Source organism: Oncorhynchus keta, chromosome 30, assembly GCF_023373465.1.
Source record: "Oncorhynchus keta strain PuntledgeMale-10-30-2019 chromosome 30, Oket_V2, whole genome shotgun sequence".
Taxonomy (NCBI): domain Eukaryota; kingdom Metazoa; phylum Chordata; class Actinopteri; order Salmoniformes; family Salmonidae; genus Oncorhynchus; species Oncorhynchus keta.
The window spans coordinates 47,744,925-47,759,742 of NC_068450.1; the positions used below are offsets into that span (position 1 = coordinate 47,744,925).

General features: G+C 40.9%; 2 protein-coding genes across 3 annotated transcripts; one reads left to right on the top strand and one right to left on the bottom strand.

Moving 5' to 3' along the window:
- The first annotated feature begins 238 nt into the window (after window positions 1-238).
- On the top strand, window positions 239-3,204 carry mrnip (MRN complex interacting protein). The gene is made up of 7 exons (XM_035744564.2): window positions 239-576; window positions 701-760; window positions 985-1,091; window positions 1,431-1,494; window positions 1,715-1,848; window positions 2,213-2,321; window positions 2,410-3,204. Exons 1-7 carry the CDS (start codon window positions 517-519, stop codon window positions 3,061-3,063), a joined length of 1,188 nt encoding a protein of 395 aa, XP_035600457.1. The 5' UTR covers window positions 239-516; the 3' UTR covers window positions 3,064-3,204.
- A 35-nt stretch (window positions 3,205-3,239) lies between these two features.
- sqstm1 (sequestosome 1) lies at window positions 3,240-7,396 on the bottom strand. 2 transcript variants are annotated; one of them, XM_035744563.2, is made up of 7 exons: window positions 6,906-7,396; window positions 5,772-5,867; window positions 5,244-5,566; window positions 4,851-4,920; window positions 4,520-4,722; window positions 4,161-4,377; window positions 3,240-3,913 (listed from the first exon to the last, which is right to left on the bottom strand). In XM_035744563.2, the coding sequence occupies exons 1-7, from the start codon at window positions 7,072-7,074 to the stop codon at window positions 3,759-3,761; spliced, it is 1,233 nt and encodes a 410-aa protein (XP_035600456.1). In that variant the 5' UTR covers window positions 7,075-7,396; the 3' UTR covers window positions 3,240-3,758. The 2 variants fall into 2 exon arrangements, with proteins under 2 accessions (XP_035600456.1, XP_035600455.1); XM_035744562.1 differs by having other exon boundaries at window positions 4,851-5,118; window positions 6,906-7,395.
- Between the last annotated feature and the right edge of the window lie 7,422 nt (window positions 7,397-14,818).

Genomic DNA, 14,818 nt, shown 5'->3' on the forward strand with positions numbered 1-14,818 from the left:
TGACCACTCTTAATCCAATTATTGTACATTATACAAGACAACATGTATTTTTACTGCTCTAATTACGTTGGTAACCAGTTTATAATAGCAATAAGGCTACTCGGGGGTTGGTGGCATATGGCCAATTTACCATGGTTAAGGGCCTTATTGCTTAATTGAACAACATAGTACTCTATCTTCATGCTTGCGTCCATTTAATAACTGCACTTAGCCAATGCCAGAGGGCGCTCAATATAGTTGATTGTGTTCTGCTCCAATAAAATGGCGCCGACATATGGTAGTTCTGCTTCAAGCTCCTATGTACGACTGCACGGTTGGAACTAAGAATGGAAGCGTTTCGCAACACCAGCAATAACGTCCGCTAAATACGTGTATTTGACCAATACAACATTGTCTTTCGTACCTGACGTATGACGTCACGTTTCATGTTTCCTCATTCGATAGTTTTTCAAAACATTCCCGGCAAAATCTCAAACTAGTCGTTTTTAGCTAGCTACTACAACTAAAACAAGGAACATGGTTCAGGAATTTCATGTCCTAAGATGCTGTTCTTGCCAAACCTACCAAGTGCAACAGGTAACTTAAGTTTGCTAGTTGTAGAAGGAGCTATCTTTCTAGTTAGCTAGCTAACAGGTTAGCAACATTGCTATCTTCAAACTTGCGTTGCACGTGTAAACATATTTGCGCACTTAATTTTCAGGTTAAAAAGAGCAAAAAATGGAACTGCAAGCTGTGTGGGGAAAAGCAGTCTGTCATTAAGGTAAGCCAGCTAATGATTTGTTCGAACTACAACAAGTAAAGTGTTTGTAAAAATAAATATAATAATAATGGGTTTGTTCCACATTGCAGCCGGTGAGTGACTGATATACAAATAATCATAAATAATTACTCATTATTTGTAAGTCAGTCACAACTTACTCATGATAAATCACGGTTTTGATGCTCTCGAACAAGGCCTACGTGTCTATTATGTAACCTTTCCAGGAGTTTGGTCGTGGCTCTGGAGCGGATTGCAGACGTCATGTTCAGAAGGCCAATGCCAGGCGTGGAGAGATACTTGAAGAGCAGGACCAGAGAGCCTGGTCACGATGGTAACTCTTCTGATATTTGCATGTTGGAGGGAAAAATAGCATCACTGTCTACTCCACCCTGACAGGAAACAAGCAGCATACAGAGCATCCCATTTCAGCCCTATGATTTGCATTACTGAATTTAAATAGGCCTAGGCGGAAATGGAAGTCAAAAGATTATTACTGTGGAATGTATTTATCTGTATACACTGCCACTCCTGTTTGGGTGTTGTGTGAAGACTTGGATCCACATATGCCCTGTATGACATTTCCCCCGAGCTTAACTTCCAGGTGAGGTGCAAAATGTGTGCTTAAATGAACTATATCATGCTATATATATTTCTTTATTATTTGTGATAGGGAGGTGGATGATGTGGCTGAAGAAGAGGTTGTAGAAAAAGCTCAGGAGTGTTGTAACCAGATTGTGAGTTCCCACCATTGTTATTGCCCATCACTTTTTTGGGACACAAACAAATGTATTTGACACAGTCAATTGAATGTAGGAATGGGCAGTTGGGCACAAACTGAACATGCCGTTTTAGGGCAGCAGCCCTAACCAATAATCCATGTTGTCCATTGAATATCATAAGAAAACATTGTTTACCATTCAAAATACCGGTAAATTAATAATTGTATTCCTGTAGGCAGAAGAGGCTAATGGGAGTCGCTGGGGTAAATACCTGCAGACGAGCGATGAAGGGGTGGGTCAAGAAGAAGCTGAGGAAGAGGAGAATGTTTACATGGACAGAAACCATCTCAAAGGCAACATAAATGTCAGGTATGCCCATGACTCATGTCAGGCTAATTATTTTGTTACGTCTGTACAAGTTTGTGCCTAAACAGTGGCCTACATGTCATTACCCCCACTGTTGTCTACACCCTCCTGATTCTCAATAACACCAGTGTCATCTGACAGGGTCATCCGAGGATCAATTGGCCACCATTCTAAAACACTGATCCAAAACCATACCTGAGAAACCAACAGCACCACTCATCATTGTCAAAGTTGACCATTCAGTCCATTTCAATGTGATTGTTTATTTTCTGTTAAAAAAAAAAACTTCTAACCCTTCGCTGTATGACACTGTGTTTAGATTGAGCATAGGTATGTGACAGCATGGATTATTAATGTGGGCCAACAGAAAGAGGAAGAGAGGTCGAGGGGAGAATGAGGGGAGGGGATATCACAGTGGAGAAGAGGACACCATGCCTCCTACACAAGGCTGGAGGACGAAAGAGAAGTCTGCTAATGTAAGCAGCTAAAGCTAATTCATACCAGCACATGTCCAAGCAGTCTGTACTAACTAATATGCTTTCTCTGGTTTGCTTTTTACCACAGCCACCACAACACAACAGACCCCCCAGCTTATTGGCCCCTGTACAGTGGTCTCCCAAACAGTCAGCTCCCTGCAGACCACCAGTCCCAGCTTACAGCAAACCCCCTACTGTAATTGAACCACCCTCAACTACCAGCAGCAAACTCTCTTCAACCTCAGTCCCCTACAGAGCAAATGCAGCGACGACCTCGCAACCTTCTGGATCCTCGGGTACTGCAGTGTCACAGGCCTCCAAGTGGGCCCAGTTCCTTACTGCCTCTCCTGAGGAAGATGAGACCAACTGGAGTGGTAGTACAATGCATATGGATGAGTTCCAAACCACTGGTTCAATGTTCTCAAATGTTCCTAATGTGTTGCTCAAAAACCAGAACCCTTTTGGACAACCGGCCTGTAGTGCTTTTTCCAAATTGTCTGGGCTAGGTGGGGGTAGTGGTTTTCTGGGGAGGAGCACCAGAAAGACATTTGATAGGCTGACGTCGACTACCCCCTGTTGTGGAGAGGCATCCTATAGCGAAGGAGGTCCTGCCCATATGACGTTACCTGAGGAGAGCAAAGCACCAGTCTGTCATCAGCCCCCGCCCACCAAGCACCCATGCCCCACCCTCTCTCTGGGGAGCCTGTTCTACACGGATGAAGACTTTGATGACACATTTTAAAAGCCATGTAATGGGTGCTCTTTTTGTGCATCTATAGACGAAGTGGCCTACTCTATAAACGTTTTGTCATTAACATGTAATGCATTAATCTCTGGATTTTGTCGAATAGTTCATGGTTGCAATAAATGATTAAACAATGTATTTAATGACAGTATGAAAATCCAATGACAATGCAGTTTCTTTGCAGAAGTATTTTATTTGGTCTTGACGGGGAAGAGATGTTTTCAGTGTTAGTCATGATTCACACCCTTCACTTGATGCTGTTGACACCGATAATGGACATGACAGTTTGTCTGGCAATAATAACACTAAATGAATGTAAGAATCATAACTTGATTAATCGACAACTTGCTTGGTACTAGCTCGAGTTAATATTCTGATACTATAAGTTGGTTAACATTTTTTACTGATTTTCAATACAATTTAAAAATATACCCATGCATCTCTTAACGGTTATAGAAAGTCATTATCATGAAGATAAATACCAGATTAGTAAATCCTTTATACTTAAGTGTCAGTACAATAGATATCTTAAAATAGCAAGAGATTTTCCATTACATATTCAGATCTAATAGACTATTGCCAGAGATCTGTGAAATAGATTAGAGGGACAGAAGAGAAGGCAGTATTGGTGAAATGGCTATGATAGGGGGATGGAGGAGTGGTGTGCCTCAGGGTTCTTTGTTTAGGCCCCTTTACTTCTGGGGGGGTTTGGAGTAGTGAATGGTGTCCAGGGCAGCCCCAACGTCGCAGTCCTTGGTGTGGAGAAGACGGGTGAGCCAGCCACCCTCGTCTGTGAAGCCCATGGACAGCATCTGGGACAGCGACTCCACCAGGCGTGGGTCTGCATCTGGACACAGTGGAGGGTCAAACGCTGAAGTAAGTAACTTCTAATAGTCAATACTACTGTACTAGGTGTAGTCAGGGATATAAGAACCTTGAGCAAAAGTCACAACTATGACACCTATCCCTAACTGAAACCACAACTCAGGATAGAACTACCACTGACTGAAGTGGTTACTACGAGCAAGGAGGATAAGGAATCACTACAATTAATACTAGGTATGGAGGATATGAGAATTCTCAAACTATCATACCTTGAGGCAAGTGGGGGTAGGCTGCGGCCTCAGCGAGAGTGAGGGACTTCAGTGGTTCCTGTGAGGGACCCTGGGAAGGGGTGAGGGACCCTAGGGCTTCCAGTGAGCCCTCCTCACCCACCCTGAGAGACTGGAGCTCTCCAGTAGAGGGGTCCACCTCCTTGGAGGTCACGTGAGTCCATTCCTCGTCACCACTGCCCCCAGTGTCTTTACCACCCTGCACATATAGAGATACATCATTTAACAACACACCATCTGACAGGCAATTTTATTCTTCACCATTAACTGATTAAGTATCATGAATTAAAATTAAACAGATTTTTTAAACTTTAATTATCAAGTAATTAAGCGGGTCATACCTTAGCCAAACCACTGGCGCTCCCCAGGCTGCTCAGCTCGTCCACCTCCATGTCTCCATCGTTTGCCCCTGCTCCCTCAGACCACCCTGTCCCGTTGTCACTCCTAGCACCAGGGTGGCCTCCTGACCCGGGTGGGGTCGGGTTGGGGGTCATCACCTTGGTCCTCTTCCCCTCGTGCTCCACGTCAATATCCACATCGATACCTGCAGGCAACATGGAGAGGTAAGTAAGCAATTTCAGTTCTTTCAAATTTAGAGTAGTCAGTAGATTTCTAATAATGGATTGATAAATTACTACATTTTTTTACATGGCACTTTTCACTTAGTCTTACCCAGTGGGCTAAGCATGGCTGCCACCCCTTCTCCAATGTTCTTTAGGTAATCCATATTTGCCTGGGACTGCTGGGAGGAAGCAGATGAGGCATCAGAGGATGGCTGACTGTCCTCGGGGGCCGCCTGGCCTGGCTGGGACCCAGAGGGACCTGGCTGGGACCCAGAGGGACCAGGCTGGGACCCAGAGGGACCAGGCTGGGCCTGGCTTTGGGCCTGAGCCCACATGCAGTGTCTCATCTTCCGCATCCACTTCCCACGAGGGAACCACTGTGTAGAAGAACAAGATCAAAGTATAGAGGCCATTTCTCTCCCTAACCACACAGATATGTCCCTCCTTGTTTTTGGACCCCCCCAAGAATATCCAATTTAAAACATAAACATATGTGTCTCACCTCAAATGTGTTGTTGAAGGGGTGCCAGATGGGTAGGAGGACGTGTTCCTTGTGGAGTCCCTTGGCCTGGCACGGGGAGCATAGGTCGTAGTTGGAGCACACAGTGCACTTGAAACGGGTCCCTGCCACCGGGCCCTCGCATTCATCACAGGTCACATTGGGGTGCACCATGGGGGGCCCGTGAGGGCCATGACCATGAGGTGGTGGGCCATGGGGTGGAGGGGGCCCCATATGGGGTGCTCCAGGGTGAGGGGGGAAGGCGAAAGGAGGGACACCGCCCGGGAAAGCAAAAGCAGGGAACTCACGCCTGTGCTCCTTCTTCTCTGTAAGGAAAAAAAGAAAAAGATATGCGGGTAGGTATTAATAACTACAATGTTTCAGTAACAATGAGAATGCTATATCATTATAATAGTGGTGACTTGGTGCATTACATAATGATGACTTGGTGCATTACACATTAATACCAGACCGATTAATCTTTAGATATTATATTTGAAAATGCACCATCTTTGATCACAAAAGACTCACCCTTGATGAAGAGGCGGAAGGTGTCATCCTTGATGCAGGTGAGGCCCATGATGAGCTCATCGTCGGTGGAGAAGGCGATCATGTCACCGTCCTCATCTGGGTACAAGGGAAAGAAAAAAAAGACTACGTTGCCACACACTGATCTCCTCACATGTTTCACAAGCCATTGTTTGCTGTCAGCTCCTTATCTAGGCCAGATGATTAGATAATAGCAGTATGAGTTCACTAGTAAGGAAATCTGTCCACAGCTTATCCTCACTGGCTTATTTGATTTAAAAACAGAGGTTAAGGAAATACTGTTGTTAAAGGTGTTGTGCACAGACCAACATTTGTCAATTTCCAGTTCAGCTATTGAAAATCCCCAAATGTTTTCAATACATTCATTTCAAGTCATGTATTGAAATTGACCCCAACCCTGATACCCAATATGGAAAACATACATTTAGTGATGTGGTACCAGTCAATAATACTACTGTATGAAATTGGTCAACTTTGATTCCCTGCTTGGGTGGAGAGCTCTTACAGAATGATTTTTTTTTCTGGGTTAATGCCATCTGTTGCTAAGTTACCGTTATATCTTATCTATATATTAGTCCACTATGAACTAATGGTAGGCCTACACTTAGGGCGAGCTCAGAAATGTAGTACAGGTATACATCATTGCATGTATGACATACATGTAATAGAGCCTATTTGCTGCTCACTCTCGATCTGACATTCACTATGAAATGCAATGTCAAATGTAGACTTCAATAATGTTCTGTGTACCAGTTCTATCAGATTTTTTTCTGGTGCATAAAGACAAATTGTCATCTTGATATCTATACTCGTTGATATCTATATTCGTCAAACTCACTCCTGTTATTGAAGCTTTCAGTCAGCAGATTATTTCACTTAACTTCTTGACGCACTTTGGTCTTGGCCTATGACACGACATTAATCAGTTGATAGGCCTACTCAAGTAAACTAGGTAGTAACGTGCGCAATAACTTTACTGTGGTCGTGAATTACTTTGTCGTGCGCGATGTTATGGAATATTACAACAAAATTACCGCCAGAAATATTGACGACAATAACACGATCGAAAACACTGTACCATAGGCCTATAATGAAACACTGACAGTATAGACTTACCTTTGTAAAACATTTGGTAGGGGACATTTCGCAGTGTTGAGAAAACATCAACAACCTTTCGATTCAAATACTCAAAACTCGTTGAAACATCTTGGTCGACCGCAAAGCGACGAATTTCTTTCGGCATGTGTTCCTTCCCAAGAAGATAGGCTTTCACGGTCATGGACATGGTTGAGACTTCTCACGACTTAATTTCAGCCCAATTCGCTGTAAAAAATGTGTTGCGCAGTTTAAATGTTAAAGGCCGGATCCACTGTAAGGTATCTAGCTGTCAGTGCGTCTCGCTGTTCTGGGTACAGTTCCGCGTATGAACCTTAATACGACGGCTGGTGTAATATTTATACGTCGGTCTAGCCAATCACAAGGTTTTGGTTCGGCATCGGGGGGGAAGTCCACCGTCCTAAAAGACAAAGCTCTAGTCGTCTTCTGTTATTGTGCGCAAAAGGCAAGGTAATGTAAACAAATGGGTGGGACGCGACGCCAAAGGGTGAAATGGAAGGCCGAGGTATGACAAGGCACTTTCCATACGGGAATTCCCCGCGTGCAGACTGGTCTCATAGACTAGACGTAACATAATAAACGTAAATCTGGGATACTCTATTTACTATATGTTACATTTGATATGTATGGTTATAGAAGATAGAGTGGGTGGTTGGTTGTAATAACGGGAGCATCTAGCAACCAAAAGGCTGTTTGTTCAAATCCCATCAAGGACAACTTTAGCATTTTAGATAATTAGAAACTACTTACTACTTTTTTTCTACTTGACAACTACTTAGCATGTTAGCTAACCCTTCCCCTAAACGTAATCCTTTAACCTAACTCCTAACCTTATAACCCCTAAGCCCTAGTGCTAGCAAGAGTTAGTCACCTACCTAAAGCCAGTGACAACAAATTGGAATTTGTAACATGTCATATGTTTTGTAAATTCGTAACATATTGTACCAATTGTATTTCGTAACATATCATAAGAAATCGATGATAGACATCCACTAATTAATACATCCCATACGTGCCTCGGATGTATATATAGAATAATACGAAATGCTCTGAGACCATGTTGCAGGGTGAGATCAGCATCATCGGACCACAATTTCCCTGGACTGAGCTCTAGACTTAAAGAGCACCTGTGCCGGGACGTTAAACATTTTGACCTCGATTAATACTTGATATTGGAAGAGGGGGTTTACGGATATTTATATTCTGTCAAAATCGTCCACATTGGATTCCCATAGCATGGACCAACTCTATTACTGTTATTTAGTCATATAAAATTGTGAGGAATATATTTGGTTTAAGTCAGAGAGTTAGACTACTGTAGGCAGGTATCCACATTGTAAATTCATATGCAGGTGGGCAAATAAAAAGACCATGACCATGCACTTTGTTCTAGTGCCCAAATGACTTAGGCTATAAGGAGATGTGGTCAACTTATAAAGAAAGCTATGTGCCCTTTACTTGTGTTGTGTGTAGAATAAGTTGGTTGATTTGGCCTACTTTGACAAACAGCATTATTAAATCAAGACATGAGATAATATACTAAAAGCATCTAGGCTAAACACAGTTAGGCAGGTAGCCTTGTGGTTAGAGCATTGGGTCAGTCACCAAAAAGTTGCCAGATAGAATCCCGGAGCTGACAAGGTCAAAATCTGTCATTCTACCCCTGAACAAGGCAGGTAACTCACTGCTCCTAGGCCATCATTGTAAATAAGAATTTGTTCGTAACTTATTTGCCTAAGTTCAATAAAAAATGACATTAGTTTATGTAGGCCTATTCATCGTTGTGCAGTATTTTATTTATTTAACTAGGCAAGTCAGGTAAGAACAAATTAAGTGTCTTGTTCAGGGGCAGATCAACAGATTCCTGTCAGCTCAGGGATTTGATCTAGCAACCTTTCGGTTACTGGCCCCACGCCCTAGGCTACTGAGCCCAGCCAATAGGGAAATGATCAAATATAGGCCTATGATTATTACACCTTTAAGGTGATATGTTGTGTCAGGCAATGGTTCAATGTACTTTATTGCTCAGAACATATTCAACCAAAGTGGTGTGTCTGGTGATCTGGGTGAAAGAGAATTTTCATCAATTACCACACCCACAAATTCAAAATTGGCTCTATTGCAGAATATATATATTTTTTAAATGTGCAATCCGTAGAAAGCGCAGGATGCTTCTAGAAACAGATATAGAAACAAGATAAAATCTGTTTATGGCCCAATGACTATGTTATCATAATAATTCATGGTCGTTACTAGTTACCACAGCCACAAAGTTGTAATTATGGCTAAATCACGCCCATTTATAAAAATGTATCTACTTAAAATCAAATTTTAAACCAACTCATATCCTTAACCCTTAAATTAAGACCAAGCAGCACATGTCTGTTTTCATGAATTTTTACAATATAGCCTAGACGGTTTGTAACTTTGTTGCTGTGGTAACAAGTGACAACCGTGAAAGAGCGACACTTTTCGTCTCACCGTCACGTCCTGCCTTTTGGTGGTGCTCCGTCACCTGATTCTCATGCCCCATGACCGCTTTATCGAACTTGATTTTTTTCGCGCGTTTTGTAATCCGTAGAAAGCGCAGGATGCTTCTAGAAACAGATATAGACACTTAGATCCAATCTGTCTATGGGACGATTACTATGTTGTCCTAATAATTCATGGATCTCAACCATTAAATATCTGAATTACTGACATCAAGACTATTCATTTACATTAATTGTTTTTGTGGTGGGTTGTGTTGTGCTGTGTTGTGTTGTGCTTTGCTTTGACAAGTCTTATTCATTGTCACTCAATTTGTCCAATGAATCTATAATTATTACCATTATGCTCAAATTACCATGCTCATAACTTTACGAATATCATATGAATGTGAATATATTGTAATGTTCTATGATTGTCATGGTTATTTTACGATTACGCTGAATAATTGTCATATGATCATAAATTGTGGGGTGTACGCACGCACGACTTGCCTACCGGCCAGAGGGTTGTCACTAATTATCACAGCCACAAAGTCAACATTGCCTATATTGTAGAAATTCATGAAAACAAAAATGTGCTTTTTGTTCCTAAGGTGAGGGTTAGGCATAAGGTTAGCAGTGTGGTTAAGGTTTAAAATCATATTTTAAGAAGATAAATTGTAGAAATAGACGGGGTTTAGCCTTAATAACAAAATACGGTCGTTACTAGTTACCACAGCCACAACGTTGTAATTATGGCTAAACCACGCTCATTATAAAATTAATCTTCTTAACATCTAATTCTAAACCTAATCTTATGCCCAACCTTAACTTAAGACCAAACAGGCACATTTGTGTTTTCGTGAATTTTTACAATATAGCCGAGCCGTTTTTTACTTTGTGGCTGTGGTAACTAGTGACAACCGTGAAAGAGCGACACTTTTCGTCTCACCCTCACTTCCTGCCTTTTGGTGGTGCTCCGTCACCTGATTCTCATGTCCCATGACCGCTTTATCAAACTGGGGATTTTTTTTCGCGCGTTTTGTAATCCGTAGAAAGCGCAGGATGCTTCTAGAAATAGATGTAGACACTAAGATCAAATCTGTTTATGGGCCGATGACTAGGTTGTCATAATAATTCCTGGATCTCAATCATTAAATCTCTGGACTAAGTCTTATTCATTGTCACTCAATTTGTCCAATGAATCAATCATTATTACCATTATGCTCAAATGGTAATGCCCATAACTTTAAGAATAGCCTATGAATGTGAATATATTGAAATGTTGCAAAGTTCTATTATTAAACTAGATGACGCAGATGATTATGATGTTGCTGATGATGATAATATATCCATTCTTAGAATTATTTTAGGACTATGGCGAGTACTTACTTGTCTTCTGGTCGTAAATGGTGGGATTGATCGCACGCACGACTGGCCTGCTTTGTGGCATGCGTAAAGTTCTACTTTCACCGCTAGAGGATAGCATTTCTCCACGAACCTAAGGCCTGCCACATGGCACGCATATAATATTATTGAATGCCAGGGACCTGTTGTAATTGCAGGATATTGCTGAGAGTTGTTAGAAGTTCCCTGACAGAGATGTTTTATTTGTACATTTAGCCTATGCATAGCCTTGCAATGGTAATGTGTGGCAAATGTGCAAAATGATTGATGTTTATTCTTTCTCATTGGAATAATCACCCACACAAGAGATGAATTGCAGGCTTAGTCGATATGAAGAAAGTACAAAAATAATAATTGCCTGCGCTAAAAAGATCACTATATTGGTCTGCTAATACAGTTTTGGTAGTCCCTTCAACAGATCTGTGCCTCAACGCAATCCTGTCGACCTCATGGCTTGGTTTTTGCTCTGAGATGCACTGTCAACTCTGGGACATTATATAGACAGGTGTGTGCCTTTCGAAATCAAGTCCAATCAATTGAATTTAACACAGGTAGACTCCAATCAAGTTGTAGAAACATCTCAAGGATAATAAATGGAAACAGGATGCACCTGAGCTCAATTTCGAGTCTCATAGAGAAGGGACTGAATAGTTATGTAAATAAGGTAATTCTGTTTTTTGCTTTATCGTTATGGGCATTGTGTGTAGATTGATGAGGAAAAAAATATATTTGATCAATTTTAGAATAAGGCAGTAAAAAAATGTGGAAAAAGGGAAGGGTCTGAATCCTTTACAAATGCACTATTATACACTATCGCTCAAAAGTTTGGGGTCACTTAGAAATGTCCTTGTTTTTGAAAGAAAAGTACACTTTTTGTTCATGAAAAGAACATAAAATTGATCCGAAATACAGTGTTAATGTTGTAAATGACAATTGTTGCTGGAAACGGAAGATTTTTAATGGAATATCTACATAGGCGTACAGAGGCCCATTATCAGCAACCATCACTACTATGTTCCAATGGCACATTGTGATAGCTAATCCAAGTTCTTATGAACTAATCCAAGTTCATAAAAAGTTCATTTTAAAAGGCAAATTGATCATTAGAAAACCCTTCTGCAATTATGTTAGCACAGCTGAAAACTGTTGTTCTGATTTTGAAGAAGCAAAAAAACTGGCCTTCTTTAGACTAGTTGAGTATCTGGAGCATCAGCATTTGTGGGTTCGATTACAGGCTCAAAATGGCCAGAAACATAACACTTTTTTCTGAAACTCGCCAGTCTATTCTTGTTCTGAGAAATGAAGGCTATTCCATGCTAGAAATTGCCAAGAAACTGAAGATCTGGTTAAATGCTGTGGACTACTCCCATCACAGAACAGTGCAAACTGGCCCTGACCAGAATAGAAAGAGGAGTGGGAGGCCCCGGTGCACAACTGAGCAAGAGGACAAGTACATTAGTGTCTAGTTTGAGAAACAGACACCTCACAAGTTGGCAGCTCCATTAAATTGTACCCACAAAACACCAATCTCAATGTCAACAGTGAAGACATGACTCCGGGATGCTGGCCTTCCAGGCAGAGTTCCACTGTGCAGTGTCTGTGGCCCATCTTAATATTTTCTTTTTATTAGCCAGTCTGAGATATGGCTTTTTCTTTGCAACTCTTCCTAGAAGGCCAGCATCTCGGAGTCACCTCTTCACTCTTCCTTCCTGAGCGGTATGATGGCTGTGTGGTTCCATGGTGTTTATACTTGCATACTATTGTTTGTACAGATGAACGTGGTACCTTCAGGCGTTTGGAAATTGCGCCCAAGGATGAACCAGACTTTTTTATATATATTTTTTTTATAGTTCTTGCCTGATTTATTTTGATTTTCCCATGATGTCAAGCAAAGAGGCACTGTGTTTGAATGTAGGCCTTGAGATACGTCCAGAGGTAAACCTCCAATCGACTCAAATTATGTCAATTAGCCTATCAGAAGCTTCTAAACCCATGACATCATTTTCCGGAATTTTCCAAGCTATTTAAAGGCACAATCAAGTTAGTGTATGTAAACTTCTGATGCAGTTGAATTGTGATACAGTGAATTATAAGTTAAATAATCTGTCTGTAAACAATTTTTGAAAAAATTACTTGTGTCATGCACAAAGTAGATGTCCCAACCGACTTGCCAAAACTATACTTTGTTAACAAGAAATTTGTGGAGTGGTTGAAAAACGAGTTTTAATGACTCCAACCTAAGTATATGTATACTTCCGACTTCAACTGTATGTATGTATGTATATAATATATATACAGTTGAAGTCGGAAGTTTACCTACATATATACATATACATATATATATAGTACCAGTCAAAAGTTTGGACAAACCTTTTCTTTATTTTTACTATTTTCTACGTTGTAGACAGTGAAAACGTCAACGCTATAAGAGAACACATATGGAATCACGTAGAAACCAAAAAAAAGTGTTAAACAAATCAAAATATATTTTAGATTTTGGATTCTTCAAAGTAGCCACCCTTTGCCTTGATGACAGTTTTTTAGACTCTTGGCATTCTCTCAACCAGCTTCATGAGGTAGTCACCTGGAATGCATTTCAATTCGGTATTTGGCAAAAGTTCATATTATGACAAGAACAGCTCAAATAAGCAAAGAGAAACGACAGTCCATCATTATTTTAAGACATAAAGGTCAGTCAATTCTGAACATTTCAAGAACTTTCAAAGTTTCTTCAAGTGCAGTCGCAAAAACCATCAAGTGCTGTGATGAAACTGGCTCTCATGAGGACCACCACAGGAAAGGAAGACCCAGAGTTACCTCTGCTGCAGAGGATAAGTTCATTAGAGTTACCAGCCTTAGAAATTGCAGCCCAAATAAATGCTTCACATAGTTCAAGTAACAGACACATCTCAACATTAACTGTTCAGATGAGACTGAATCAGACCTTCATGGTTGAATTGCTGCAAAGAAACCACCACTAAAGGATACCAATAATAATAAGAGACTTGCGTGGGCCAAGAAACACAAGCAATGGACATTAGACCGGTGGAAATCTGTCCTTTGGTCTGATGAATCCAAATTTGAGATTTTTGGTTCCAACCGCCGTGTCCGCCAGGTGCATGGTGTTTCCTCCGACACATTGGTGCGGCTGGCTTCCGGGTTGGATGCGCGCTGTGTTAAGAAGCAGTGCGGCTTGGTTGGGTTGTGATTCGGAGGAAGCGTGGCTTTCGACCTTCGTCTCTCCCGAGCCCGTAAGGTAGAGATAGTAACAAGATAGTAACTACTAACAATTGGATACCACGAAAAGGGGGTTAAAAAAAATCTAAAGAAGGAAAAAAATATATTCAAAGCACACTTAACCAGCAGAACAACCATTCTGCAGCGATTGCTGTTATTTACCCCCCTTGAAGATTATGATGGGGAGAAAATCAGATCTGTAAATTGTTTAAGCTGTAGCCATATGGTTAATTATGGCTGGCATTGGAAACAATTTGCCACAATATCAATGTTGCAAACTAAGGTATATGAGAGGATAGTAGACCTAGTTGGACAAAGCTGAGTTGCACATGATGGAAGTTAGAGGTAACCTAAATATTCATTATTTAATAGAAAAACAATTATGTGACAAATGGTTGTGACTAAAACTAGACTAAAATTGTCCAGAGTTGACCGATTCATTTTATGACATGGGTTTTTATATTTTTATTGAACTGAAATAAAATATGCATAAAAATACATACATGACAAATCAAGGTACTATTATTTTGAAATTGGAAGTCGCAGGACTTATTTTGGCATGACAAACTGAAGGACTTTTATTTTGAAGTGTTTCATCCAGCTCAGACATGCAGCTCAGACATGCAGCTGGATGTAACTGTGCTGCAGGTACAGTTGAAGTTTACATACACCTTAGCCAAGTACATTTAAACCCAGTTTTTCACAATTCCTGACATTTAATCCGAGTAAAAATTCCCTGTCTTAGGTCAGTTAGGATCACCACTTTATTTTAAGAATGTGAAATGTCAGAATAACAGTAGA

Coding starts and splice junctions, on each gene's coding strand:
- mrnip (XM_035744564.2), top strand. CDS start 517: ATGGTTCAGGAATTTCATGTCCTAAGATGCTGTTCTTGCCAAACCTAC. Junction 577..700: donor AAACCTACCAAGTGCAACAG/GTAACTTAAGTT, acceptor CTTAATTTTCAG/GTTAAAAAGAGCAAAAAATG. Junction 1,092..1,430: donor CAGAGAGCCTGGTCACGATG/GTAACTCTTCTG, acceptor TATTTGTGATAG/GGAGGTGGATGATGTGGCTG.
- sqstm1 (XM_035744562.1), bottom strand. CDS start 7,074: ATGTCCATGACCGTGAAAGCCTATCTTCTTGGGAAGGAACACATGCCG. Junction 5,119..5,243: donor CCTTCAACAACACATTTGAG/GTGAGACACATA, acceptor TCTTCTACACAG/TGGTTCCCTCGTGGGAAGTG. Junction 3,914..4,160: donor CTACCCCCACTTGCCTCAAG/GTATGATAGTTT, acceptor CACTGTGTCCAG/ATGCAGACCCACGCCTGGTG.